General features: G+C 54.4%; 1 protein-coding gene across 2 annotated transcripts in view; it reads left to right on the top strand.

The window, feature by feature from the left end:
• Window positions 1–10,476, top strand: part of KCTD5 (potassium channel tetramerization domain containing 5) — a 29,934-nt gene extending 19,458 nt beyond the window's left edge. The window contains exons 5-7 of one of the 2 annotated variants that reach the window (XM_036409917.2): window positions 2,129–2,254; window positions 5,138–5,195; window positions 8,744–10,476. In XM_036409917.2, coding sequence (XP_036265810.1) covers window positions 2,129–2,254; window positions 5,138–5,182 — 171 coding nt within the window. In that variant the 3' untranslated portion in view covers window positions 5,183–5,195; window positions 8,744–10,476. The remainder of the gene's footprint in view (window positions 1–2,128; window positions 2,255–5,137; window positions 5,196–8,743) is intronic. The other variant, XM_036409918.2, reaches the window with a different exon arrangement.
• The last annotated feature ends 3,330 nt before the right edge of the window (window positions 10,477–13,806 follow it).

Raw genomic sequence — 13,806 nt, 5'->3', positions numbered from 1 at the left:
ACCCAGCATCCCTCCTAATTAAGCCTACCGGTATTCTTTGGGTCTTTTGAAATAATGGATTGCATTGTAAAGTGCGTGGAATCTCCATAAGCCGTCACTAAAGATCAGTGCAGCAGGCATTTGTGTCCCTCCCTCCACCTGGCACCAGTCACCAGGGCTGCTCTGTGTGTCCCTGCTCTGATGGCTTTGCAGCTTGTCCTGCCCTGCCCTGCCCTTGCCCTCGGGAATCCAGGCAGGGTCCTGTGGTCTGCATATGTTTCTTATGCTCAGGCCTCATCAAAATCCCGCCAGAGACTCACTCAGCTGCCTCCCACTGCCCCTTCTGTTGCCTCTTGGCGTGCTGCCCGGACAAGGGCTGTGGAGGTGGGAGCTGCAATCATCAGTTCAGGATTTGTGAACTGGGTCACCCTCAAGTAGAGCTAAGTACCTCTGTGACTCCTGCTGGGAGGGAGAGTGCACCTCTGTGCCTTTTCACGGGCAGCTTCCTCCCCATGATCAGCTTAGGGACTTTGTCCTTAGCTCCTCTGCGGGGGTCCTAAATCCTTTGAAAAGAGCAGGGTCCTCTCTTTTCCTCAAGTCTTATTCCCTTTGCCTAGTTTGTTCTTTGCGAGCATTATTCATGCCAGTAAAAGCCCAGAACCAGAGTCATGTTTATTAGTGGAGACGCTCTACTCTCAGAAGCAGGGGCTGGACCTGCTGCAGGGGACACGGAGCAGATCAGCTAGTGGTCAGTAACGAGGCCAAAACAAGGTTCTGAGTGAGGGGCTTGCAGGCTTCTTGAGAACATGGCTTCCATGCAGAACCAGTTACAAGTGACCGCACACCCACCGCCCATTCTGCATCCAGGGCCAGGCACCACTGTGGTCCCATGGTGGCAGGGCCCATCTCCTGAGGGGCGATGGTGAACCTGGAACAGACTTCTAGAAACACAGGGGAAGTGTGTCCCCCTTTTTCCATGGGCCTCCTGTGCTTTCCCCTCCTCTGGCCACACGGGCGTTATCTCTCTGAACGCCCCTCACTGCACCCACCACTCCCATCTCATCCTTCCCACGTCCTCGCACGCAGAGCTGCCTCACGTCTCTGACCTCTCCTGTGAGTACAGAGTCATACATAGGGAGGCCAGAGATCGGGGGCCTTCCAGGTGTTGGTTAGCTCTGTAATTATTCTATTGATGATCTTACTACAATTGTAGTGGTTTTCCTTTGGTTAATTTTACATTTACCAAGGGCACAGAAGCCCTTGGTAACCCTGGGGTAGGCTGGAGCGGGCAGGTTGGCCCTTGGCCCCTGGATGGCTGTGTTAGTGACTTGGAAGCCCACGAAAATGTGGACTCACACAGTCTGAGACTGAGACATGCAAAGCCTCAGCTTCCGAGCATCCTCTTTGAGATTCAAACAGCTCTATCCTCTACGGCCCTCCTCTGCCAGCATTTCCTCCTGCCATCAGAATGTATGTCTTCTCGGTTAAGAGCCCTTCTCTGTTAATAGCCCCTGGGGGAGGAAGGTTCCATCCCGGCTTCTCCTGGGAAGGCCTGGTGACCACTCGAGAACAAGCAGAACGGGAGCTTGTCCGTGTGTGTGTGTGTGTGTGTGTGTGTGTGTGTTCTCACATATGTGCTTTGGGCCTGTGTTAAGAAGCATCTGGTGTGCTAAATGCCCCAATTCTACTGCCTGCTCCAAGAGCACCTCTGAGCACGACACCCCCATCCTGCAGTCCTTCACACTGTGCTCCCCTCTCCCTGTGGTCAGGTAGCATTGCACTTTACAGTGCGACCCATTATTTCAAAAGACCCACAGAATAGGGGTAGACTTAATTAGGAGGGATGCCGGGTTCTGTGGGCTCAGGAACCCTGAAATTGTCGACCATCCTGCAGAGAAGGCCTGTCCTGCATGAGGTTTACGCGTGTGGTGGGTATAGACGTGTATGACCCCGAATATGGATATGTCGGGACTTCATTTTTCAGAATTTCATTAAAAATATCTTAGCTGAAACCTGTCCCTTAATCTCCCCTTGTGTTGGCTCTTTGCCAGGGGTTTTCACCCTTTGGCGCTTCCTGGTGGGTGGGCTGGCCTTGAGCCTGGAGCATATGTGGCTCTGCCCACATCACACCTGTCTTCTCTCCTTGCAGCTGGTCAGCATTGGCTCTTCCTACAACTATGGGAGTGAAGACCAGGCGGAGTTCCTCTGTGTGGTCTCCAAGGAGCTGCACAACTCCCCGTACGGCACTACCAGCGAGCCCAGCGAGAAAGCCAAGGTGAGAAATGGGCCAGCGGGCAGGCAGCAGCCCTACGTACTCCGGCTCCTGCCAATGGAAGGGGCTTCTGAGGGCAGAAGGCACCCTTTGTAGGGTTGGTTTTCCCTTCAAGCTTTATAGTTTCTTGCTGTTCTCATTGTACTCCCTGCTATGCAGGCTTCCTGGCACTCGCTCACCTGTGCTGCTTCTTCATTATCCGGTAATTGTCTCGGAGTGTCATAGGCAGAGTCCTGTAATGAAAGACATATGTGCCCCGCAGGATGTGGTGGATCAAGAGGTCTTCGTGGCTTTCACAACCCACTCTCCACCTACTCCTTCTTCTAACAGGCAGAGTTGCTCCTGGAAGTGTGTGGCTGTGCTTTTAAGTGATGCCACCATTTGTGGGCTGTTTTCCTGGAGATTTGGGACCAAGAGGCTTCCGGGTGGGGCCCGAGAGGCACCTGCGCTGGCCACACCCATCCTGAATTGGAAGTTGAGTTTGGTTTGTAAAAGAAGTGGATCCTGCAGATTCTGTTATTTTAGAGTCCATTGAGTATTATCTTGGTCTGGCCTGGCCAGTGCCTATATAAACTGACATCACTCCCTACTGGGTACCGGCTTCTCTGTCTCATGGGGAGGGCAGTGCAGCCAGGGCCAAAGTGGAACTGCCATGCCATTTGCTTTCAAGTTAGCCTTGTGGCAGGGAGCAGCAGCTGGCCTTCCCCAGAGGTGAGAGACCAGTGGCATCTCCTCTGGGTTTGTTTCTGAGGTTAGGGGTTCCAAGACAGACAGAACCTAGCATTGGCTTGGGCTGGCTGTACCTGGCAGGTAGACCTTTGAACCAGGTGGTAGCCAACTCTGAGGGGGACTCGGGAGGGGCGGCAGGGGTGGGGTGGGGCGGGTCCTAAACAGCCTTAGCAGACCCCAGGAGATGGGGGCAGGCTCTGTGGCAGCCCTGGTGAAGGCTCAGGGTGTTGTTTGCCAAAGGGCATTTTGAGTGAGTTTAGGAAAAGTCCAGAGCCAGAAGGATTTTTAAAATCAATAATGTTTTTATTGATTTCAGAGAGGAAGGAAGAGAGAGAGAGAGAGAGAAACATCAATGATGAGAATCGTGGATTGGCCGCCTCTTGCACGCTCCCCACTGGGGATTGAGCCCACAATCCAGGCATATGCCCTTGATCAGAATCGAACCCGGGACCCTTCAATGATGCTCTATCCACTGAGCTAAACTGGCCAAGGATTTTAACTGAACACATTAACCCAGGGCTCCCAGGGCTTTTTCAGACTGGCTGGCCATCATCTGCTCAGAAACAACCTTTGATCCTTTTAGGGTCTTGCTTGGAGGTGTGGTCTTGGCGACTAAGAGCAGAGTCACTGACTGCTGGTCCTCCACCAGCATTTTTATCATAGCAAGATTATCCACACCCAGGGCCCACCGAGTGCTGCAGTCCCCACCCTGCCCTTCTGCAGTGTTTGCAGCTGGGTGTTCAGGTGTGGGCTGTCCTGCTGCTGAGGACAGGACAGCGTGGGTTGGTGCGGTTTTCCTCCGATGCTGGCAGGCACGCCAGGGCGGGAGGAGTCACGGTGCCGGGTCCTGGGGGCGTGCTTCCCACAGAATCTGGGATGGAAGGTGAACCCACCTTTCTGCGATCCGCTAGCCTCATGAGAAGGCACATCTCTCTCTGAGCAATTGCAGGACTCTTAGAAGCTTTCATTTCTGAACTTGAAAAGTTTTCATAGCCGAGCTCAGCAGGGCAGCCCCCCAATTTCATTTCCCTCAGGTGGCTTTTCCGCTGCAGAAGAATGTGTGTATGAGGGAGCTCCTAAAATGACCACACATTTCTTTGCCATTGAAAACGCAGCCCTATTTCTCTCTAAAAATACCTGGCTCTGAAGTGTGGTGGCCACAGGGACTTCTGAATGGGGGCAGTGGCAGGAGTTCCCGAGGATGTGGAGTGCGGTGGGTCCTCTGGAAAGCCATGGGGACCATTGGGGCTGGAGTGGGGGGTGCTTTGGGGACACCCACATGCAGCCTGGTTGTGGCAGTGCTGCACCTCCTGAGGGTAGTGAATGTCACTGCTGCGGACTTATCTGTTCCCCAAATGAGAGCCTGCAGCTCATGATAGCCTCTCTCGTCAAAGAGCAGGGGGATGGGCAACTCAGCCAGGGCAATGCCCACACAGGAGCTACCACCTCCATCACCAGCTGCAAGTTCAGGGGCTTCCAAACCACTGCTTTGCCAGAAGTATTCACAGAACTCACCGCTGTGATGCTCACGGTGACAATTATTGCAGGAAGTGCAGAGTGAGGATTCAGATGCACCAGGGGAGAGCTCGGTCGGAGGCAGGGAACCAGCCAGATGCAGGGCTTCTCTGTGCTGCTCATGGAGTCAGGATGGGTGGCCACCTGAACAGAGCATTGACCACTAGGATGTTCCCTTAGCCTCTGCGTCCAGAGATTTTACTGGGCTCAGTCACATAGACGTGATTGATTGATGATTAATCACCCACATACCTGATTGCAATCTCCAGCCCTCTTGGCCAGTTGGTCCTGCCTCCCAGCACATTGTCTGACTGTCCAGTGCAAAGCGCAGACCTCGGTTAGGGCAAGGTTCAGTTCTTCACTACTTTGGGAGTGCCAGGGCCCAGGGACGATGGGGCAAAAGATATGCTTGAGCCCCGTGTTCCTCCATAGTGTGATCTGGGCGTGTACGTTTGGGGCCCAGATCCCCATGAGGAGGCTTGGTCTGTGGGTTGCTGTACAGAACAGTGGGAGTCCCTGGCCCTGAGCATCCATGGTCTCTGAGGACTCTCTGGGCTGGCTTCCCTCTGCTGCCCCTGTTTTGCCCTGCACTGATGGTGTCCTCTCTTCTTCTCCCTTGCCGCATGGTGTGTGCCGAGCCAGAGTGATGATGAGGAGACGGGTCACGATGGGAATGACTCAGATTAAGTGTAATGTCCTGGTGAGCTCTGCCGCCCTTAGTTTCCTTGGCCCAGCCCCTTGTCTGCTGTGTCTGTCTCATGCCTGTAGTTGACAGAGAGCTATCCACACTAGTTAGCAGTTGTGTAGATCTGCAGTAGAGCTGGCCTGTCTGGGAGTGGAGCTGTCTGTCTGTCCTCTGTAAAACACCTGTCTGGGTGAGACCTTCACTGGGGGGTCTGAGAAGAAGCCTTCCCAGCCTGTTGCTGGGCCATGGGCTCAGGGCCAAGGAGGCTGCAGAAGATGGACTCGGATCTGAAGCCTCAGTCCGGAGTGCCTCTCCTCCTAAGTGCCTTGGGCTAAGGATGCTGGTGGAGAGCATGTGTGCATCCTCCTGTTTGCCTCCTCAGGCCCCATCTGGTCCTCACCTCTGTGCCGCCTCCCAGCCTCTTCTCATTGCCTGAGATTCACAGGCCAGCTGGTTCCAGAAGCCCGCTTCCTTCTCTGTTAGCAGGAACCACCTGGCCTACTCCCTTGTCTTGCTCACAGGAAGTCGAGGCCCAGAGAGGGCAGGTTGAAGGTGGGTGAGCCAGGCATCATCCTGGGGTCCCCTCTCCCACCAGGAACCTTCTTGTAGGCTGAGCCCTGCAGGCTGGGCCCCTCAGCCTTTGTCCTGAGAGGAGCTCAGACAGGCAGGAGGCACTGAAAGGCTGAGCCTCTGGCCATGAGAGGTTTAGACTGGGGGCTTTTTTTACACTTTCAGTGGTTGGTGTTTTTGTTTGTTTGTATTTTGGGGGGTGATTATGTAACTACATAACATCCTCCATTTTTCCCTTTGATCCATAAATCCTAAAATATTTACTTATATGACCCTTGAAGAAAATTCTTTAAGAAAATGTTTGCTGAGCAGAGGTCTAGACCAGCTGCCAGAGCCCAAAGACATGCAGCATGAGCTCCATCTGTCCTCTTGAACTCTTCAGCAGCCACATTAGGAAGAATGTGAAATTGATGCTGGTGCCTGCTTTTTTTTTGTTTGTTTTGTTTTTGGTAATCTGCACCTAGGGATATTTGGGTATTTTTCTATTGATTTTTAGAGAGTGGAAGAGAGTGGGAGAAATGGAGAGGGAGGGAAGGAGGGAAAGAGGAAAGAAGGGAGAGAGAGAGAGAGAGAGAGAGAGAGAGAGAGAGAGAGAGAGGAGGGAGGGAGGGAGGGAGGGAGGGAGGGAGGGAGAGGTGATAAAGACACACCGATTGGGTGTCTCCTGCATGTTCCCCATCCAGGGCCAGGGATTGAGCCTGCAGCTGAGGTACATGCCCTTAACTGAATTGAACCCGGGAACCTTCAGTCCGTAGGCCAGTGTTCTTATCTACTGAGTCAAACTGGCTAGGGCTATGCTAATACTCTTAATTCAGTACATGCAAAATGTATTTTAATTTGAACCTAAAAAATCACTGGGATAGTTATGCTTCTCACTTCAAAATCTCTGAAATCAGATGTAGAGTTTGCATTTGTGGCCCTTCTCAGCTTGGGGCCACATCTTAGTTGGCTCAGCAGCATATGGACAGCAGGTCCTAGACTTTGGCCTGATGGTCACCACTGGCAGAAACCTGGCTAGGCTTGAGGGGAGCTTGGAGGAGCTGTACCTACTGGTTAGCTGCCAGGTTCTGGCACTGGGCCTACATTGGGGAGGGACAAAGGGACTTCTTTCAGCTCCCTTTCTCAGTTATTGATCTTGCATCTGCCGGCTGGAGCTGCTGTAGGCCCTCACATAGGTCTGGGTTGTGGGAGGGTGGGTGCAGACTGATCACAGAGTAGCCCTGGAGCTGCCCTCGCCTCTGCATCTGCCTCAGGCTGCATCTGCCTCAGGCTGCATCTGCCTCAGGCTGCTCGTGGTGCATGGCCCGCCCTGGTCCCTGAGGGAGGTGGCTCAGGTAAGAGCTGTGTCCAGGGCAGACAGGGCTATGACTGTCCTCTGAGCTCAGAGGAGGGGTCTTCTGTCCTCGTTGGGAGATAGTTGTTGGGGCTTCTGCTCTGGCAAGGCAGCCCTTCCTGTATTGCCATGCTGCTCTCAGGCCATTCCGGTTATATGGGCCTCATCGTGTGTGTGGGCCTCGTTGTTTTCACCACTTAGTCCTGTAAACTCAGTCTTCTCTGCTGGGTTCCCACAAAGTGAGAGCAGCTCTGTACTTCATGGTTCCTTGCCAGCCCTAGCTCTCCCTGCAAACAGCAAACATAAAGAGTAGCAGCCCCTTGCAGTGACTAGCACCTTGGGGCAGGAGAGACTTGCAGGGGCTGATCTGGGCTTTTGCTCCCCAGCGTAGCGGAAGGTATGCCTTGCAAGGGCTGCAGCATGGGCTGTCTGCGCAGCCCCAGAGCTCTCAGACTCAAGGGGCCAGACCTCTGGACCAGTATGGGTGGAGGGGTATCGAGACAGCTGGAGCAACTCCCCAGAACTTGTGCCTTTTCTTGAGTCGTCAGATGAGCCCTAGATGACTGAGGGACTGTGCCTACTAGGGGCAGTACTCTGGCTGGTGAGTTGGGGGTCAGCAGGACACTCAATGGCAGCCTGAGAATTTGCCTGCTTCTCCAGGGTATGGCTGGGAGGCAGTGACCCTCACTCTGGCCAGAGCATTCGTCTGGGTCTGGGCCTGGCACAAGCAGAAACGGCTCCCTTCCAGGGCATATCCCTTTGTTGTGCCTGAGCCCCAGGGCTCAGAAGCACACAGTGTCCTCGAAGCCATATCTCTCAGCTCTGAAATTCAAGTGCAGAATGCCCCTGGGTGGCTCGCTCTTACACTGCTGATGGGATCCTAGGGAGGGTCATCTTACAGCATTGGCCTTGGCTAGGATGGGCAAGGCTGGGGCTTGGGGCCTATCTGTCCTGGTTACCTGATGCTTAGCAGCCGTACTTGATGTATGGAAACAGCAGTGTTTGCCAGCCTTGAAGCCCTATCTAGGGTCACAGGGTGGTCCCAGCTCTTCACCTGTGTGGGGTTCAACTCCATAGGCATTTGCCAGTGCACAGGCATGTCCCCAGGTGGCACCAGGCCTTGGAGCTCTTAGTCCGATTTGGAAGTGGGAGGGATGCACAATTGAACCCAGTGGTGAGGGAAGGACTGGGTGGCGTGTACGGCTGCTCTGGCCCTGAAATGCCAAGCAAGAGTGGGAGGGAGAGGCGGCTGTTGGCAGTCCATGGGGCCTGCTAAGGAGCTGTCCTCCCTCCAGCCATGCCTGTGCTCCTCAGACCTCCTGAGGAAGCCAGGGGAGGTGCCTGCTGGAGGTGGGAGCATGCCTTTCTGATGTCAGGTTGGGATGGAGGGTCGAGAGAGTTGGAGGGGCCAGCCCCTCGCGTAGGCCAGGAGGTACGCAAGCCAGGTCCCTCCATTGAGGGTCAGCTGGGCTGAGCCCCAGCCTCTTCTCAGACCCTAGCTGTGGTGCTGGCTTCCTCTGGCCCCTGAGCCGCGCCCTCTGTGGGCTGATTGGGGTCTGTGGGCTCCACTTCCTGAAGCAGGGCCTTGGTTCCAGGGCTGCACAGTTCCCACCTCCCTGTGCAAAACTCACGTCCTCATTCTCTGCATTTGGATTTTCAGATTTTGCAAGAACGAGGTTCCAGGATGTGAGGAGCACAGCGCTGACAGCAGACGAAACGTTTTACTTTTCCCAAGATGAAATGAACCGCCATGTTGAGGAAGCTTGGCCGTGAGAAGAAACCTGCTTTTGACAATTTTCTATAGAGATCTGGGTGTGAATCCTTTTTTGCCTCTGAGGTGGGTGGTGAGAGACGTGACCAGCTGTCCGAGGCCGGGCATCCCCCACTAGGAGGAGGTGTGCTGGCCAGGCGGGCGTTGCTGTGGGAGCCTTCGCTCAATTTTTCCAAGTGCCACACAGGCCCGAGGAAGGATGCTCCTGTCCCACCCCTTTAATCACCGGAGACCATTTAGAGGACGGCGTTCTTGGTGCTACATAAACAGTCTGTCACGGAGCCTGGCCTTGCTGGTAGGAAGTGGGCGCAGAGCTGGGCTCCGGGCTCCTGTGTCCGCTGGTCACCCACACCGCACCAGGCCCTGGTTCTCGGGTCAGTCCTGCCTACGTATGATTGGTTTCTCAGCCTCAGGCAGCTTTTGACAGAGGCGGCCTCTGTATGTTCACTACTTCCTGGACCCCACCCCAAGGATGGGCCTCCTTCGGGGCCATGTTCCCCTGCCTGACCCGGCCTGGAACAGTCAAGTCGTCTTCACTTGTATTTTCTAGGCAAGAGACCTTTGCATCTCTTATTTCCAGTGTGGATAGACTTCCCAATGTTTTCACTTTTTAGAAACGCCTAAAAGTGTTGCTGCATTTCGGATCGATCTGTTAAGTCCTCTGAAGGGAGGTGGAAGTTTTGTTTGTCCTCCCACCCACGGGCTCCTGGAGGGGCTGGCGCTCGTCAGTGCCTTTGTCTCGCCTGGGATGGAGGTCAGGCGGGAGGCCTGTCCACCAGCTCCCGGAGCTGAGATTCCGGGTTCTGTTGAAAATTGGATGTTTACAGCGCATCACAAATACTTCTCTTTCTTGCCAGCTCTTTCATTTTCTTTGTATAACTATGCAGTTCTCCGATCTTTCTGGGATGTTTGAGACTCCACACATGGGCTCTGCCCACCTTACATGACATTGGAACTCCAAGGATTCCTCTAAAGCCTGCTCTCCACATGCTTTGAGAACAGACCTTTCTGAGCTGGTCGTGGAAACCGTTAGAGTCCGGGGGACCTGGCTCGGACAAGCAGCTCTCTGCTCCCTGACCCAGGGCTTCCCCGGAGCTGTGCACACTGACACCGGGGCTGCTGACGTGTCGGGCCAGAGGCTCTGGCACGACTAGGTTCAAATGCTTCTGGAGGCATCTCACCTGTGCCCTCTTCTCCTTTGCCAATAAATAACCTGATTAACCAAGTTCTCCAGCACCTAGGACTTACCTACTCGTTTTTGTAAGGTCTGTTGTATGTTGTTAAAACGTTTGGCTTCAACCATTTATAGCAACCTTTCTATAGGGCGCATTTAGCCCCATGACCCATTCTCCTCATGGGGCCTTGGGGGGAGGGCGGCCTTTGTGGGCCTCAGGGTGTACCTGTGGGCACTGCTGGCCGCTTGTTGTTGTTTCATTTGTGACCTTGACATTATAGATAGGATTTTTTTTTTTAATTTAAAGATAATAAGACTTAATTCACTAAAATTTATTCTACGGGGATATTTATACTTTTATACTTTTTTAGGTATCGTATTTTATCAGCTGATAGTTTAATGCCTAAGTTTCCCTTAAAAATAGCAAATAAAATTGTGTATTTATGAATGAGCAGAGCAACTGTTAATATCTTAAAATGCATGCAAAAGCTCTTGGCAACACTGGGCTTGGTTAGTGGCCAGGGTGGAGCTGGGCCATCCACCCGTCTGTCGCGTCCGGCCTGGGACTGGCGAGGGAGTTAGCAGCACGTGCCCGGGGACAAGATCATCTCTGAGTGACTTATTTTAAAGGACCGATGCCTCCTCAGGTTTAGCATGCCCACCTGTCTGGTCTCTTACTCTGGCCAGTAACACCAGCTTCAAATTCCTTCACGTCCTTGGGCACCGCAAGCCTCCCACCCCCAATGCCACCCTCCCACCGTCGCTCTGGCTCCCACTGGTGGCTGCTGTGTGACAGCTCCTGGGGTGCTCGCACGCCTTAGGGAAAGTCCTGTCCGGTGTCCCGTAGAGAGCTCTCTCCCTGAGGCTGTCTAGGATGCCCTCCATCACAAGGTTTTGGATCTCCGGCATTCCAAACTTCCAGCCTGTTTCCAGGGTGTGTCTGTCCTGTTTCCAGTGTGGGGCCAGCCTGGCCAGGGGCCCCAGAGCCCTGGGTGGGGGCCTGTTCTGCCTTCCCGGGCTGAGGGCAGGAACTGCCTGCCTAGGGGCTGGACCCTTCCATAGCTCCATGTGCAGCCCCGGCACATGGCAAAGGACTCCACATTCTGCTCTGGGGAGTTTGCCTTCTAAACAGGCTACACTTGGCATCACACAGCTCCGTGATGTCAACAGCAAACCTGGACCTGCCTCTAGTGCCCTCTGCCAGGTGGGTACTTGGGAGAGGTTCCAGAGTGTCTTCGGGGTCTCTGTCAAAGTCCTCAGATTGTCTTCTGTTTGAGCCAAGGACTGGGAAGAAAACAGCCATCTAATCTGGGTCCTGAGGTTGATGAGGGAGCCCCGCCCCTTGGTCCTCATCCTCCAAGCACAGCCTGCCTGCCATGGGGTGTGTGAGGAGGGGCAGCCTCGGGACCTCCAGCCCTGTAGCTCCGGGGAGCCAGAGGACAGGACAGGAGGGGAAGGCAGGTGCTTGGTGTGTGCAGACTCCCTTTGAGGATCCCCAGCGGCTGGGCTTCCTGCAGAGCCCATGTCTGAAGCTTCCAGGGCTCTGCACAGGTGCAGGCACCACCCCTTGACCCCTTGCTTTGCCCCTCCGCTCCCCTGTGTTTACCTATGTCCACCCAACAGGTGCCTCTGTCATCTTTTGTCTTGCCCTGAGCTTGTGCAGTGGCGGCCGGGTGCCCTGTTACCCACTGGTCACTGAGCCCTACAGAGGCAATAAAGAGCCTATAGGGCCGCTGTTAGACCCACGGAGCCTGTGGCAGGCCTGTGGGCGCAGCGGCCCAGGTGCGCCTTCAGCGGAAGCAGCTCCACTCCGGCACCTTTGGAGCGAGCTGTGCTTCCCTGAGACAGACTGAAAATCTGACACGTGCACACACACACACACACACACACACACACACACACACACACAGACAGACAAACACACAGACACACACAGACAGACACACACACACACACACACAGACACACACACAGACACACACACAGAGACAGACACAGACAGATACACACACACACACACACACACCATGGGAGAGGTGAGGCTCTGGCTTTAGGGCTTTGATTTGCGTCCTCTCTTGTCTTCCCCTGCTCCGTGCCTCCTGAGCATCTGAGCTCTTGGTGGTAGCACAGACCTAGGCACACAGTCAGGCATCCTGCTACCTCAGAGCCATGGCTGACCTCTGGTCCTTGAGCCTAGAAGGGGCTGGGTATGGGCCCAGCATTTTCCTTCCTGGGGTTCCCGTGGGCTGGTCATATGCTTATGTGTGCACGCCCATGTGTGGGATATTTGGGATTTCTGGGCTTGGTTGTGGCCCACAGGAGGGGTATCTGGTCCCCCAACTCTTGCTTCACCTGTAAGCTGATGTGGTTCCTGCCCTGGGTTGGGCCTGCTCCCTCGGCCCCCTGTGGAGCAGCAGACAGTCTCCGGTTCTCCGGAGTGTTCTTCCTGCTGCCGACCTAGACCTGGTACTGCCGCACACCCCTTGGCAGATGGCTCTTGAGGTCCTGCTTGGAGACAGAGTGAAAGGTTGTGTCAGAGCCACGCCCCTGCCAAGGGTGGGAAAGGGGACTAGTGACAGATGGGGGCACGTCTCTCCTTAACCTCCGTTTACAACCAAAGTGGCCATGAGCTGTGAAAGGCATGGAATAAATCTGCTTTCCCTTTTACTCTCCTGGTCTCTCCAAGACTATTTGTCTTCCCCCTCCACAGCCCTCTGGTTGGGCATCTGCTCTGGGTCTGGGCGAGGACAGTGGGGGGCAGCCCAGGGCTGGGGGAACTGTGCCCCAGGTCATATGCTGGCCACCACCTTGGCTGTCTCAGGGACCCCACCCAGGACTCCAGACTCGCCCTCCCAGCCCAACTGGGCGTGGTGTCCCTGGAGGCCAGGGTGCCTGCCACCTGTGCCCCTCCTCCCCACTGGCCAGAGCCCTGCCCTGGGTAGAACGGGAGGGGGTGTTAATGGGGAAGAAAGCCGGGACCGAGGCTGGAGGAGGCAGAGAGGGTGGCAAGTCCTCTGAGAGGAGCCTGGTCTTCGCTCATCCCCATGAGTGAGGCTTCATTCTGGCCTCCCCACAGGGGCTGCAGAGGCCACATAATCTCTAATCACAGGGCCTGAAGCGTTCTTTTTGTTTTTTTTTATGTTTTTATTGATTTCAGAGATGATGGGAGGAGAGAGAGAGAGAAACAGTGATGAGAGAGAATCTGATCGGTTGCCTCCTGCGCACCTCCTACTGGGGATTGAGCCCGAAACCCGGGCATGTGCCCTGATCGGGAATCGAACCGTGACCTCTTGTTTCATAGGTCAATGCTCAACCACTGAAAAGGAATATTTCACACTCAGAACAGACACCAGGAGACAAAATGACAAGTGTTTACTCCCAGTCCTGTCCTCCTCCCCTTTAAGAGCAGACAGGAAGGAGACAGTGGGAGCAAACAAGCAATTCTATTAAAAGATTTCAAATCCCTACAAATATGATTAAAATCTAAATGGCTTTTGCTTAAATTTTTTTGGTTTATCAAAAGGCCTGTTTTAGTGACATATTAGTCCCCCAGAAAATAACCCCATACCCCCTTGTCAGTAACATACAGACTCAAGTTGACCAGTGAACTCATGGGCTCAGTGACTGCTGCTGCTGGCTCCTGTTAGTCCGCCGTGTCCAGCAGGGCAGGCAGGGCACAGAGACCCTTACATGATAGTGAGAGTTTAAGAGCCGCTAACAGCCAACTTCTCAAGCACCAACACCCTCAAAAGCCCCCCCACCCCCTCAAAAAGGAATG

Source organism: Pipistrellus kuhlii, unplaced genomic scaffold, assembly GCF_014108245.1.
Source record: "Pipistrellus kuhlii isolate mPipKuh1 unplaced genomic scaffold, mPipKuh1.p scaffold_m20_p_4, whole genome shotgun sequence".
Lineage (NCBI taxonomy): Eukaryota > Metazoa > Chordata > Mammalia > Chiroptera > Vespertilionidae > Pipistrellus > Pipistrellus kuhlii.
Note: the sequence above shows the minus strand (reverse complement) of the source record. Positions and strands in the feature narration are given on the sequence as shown.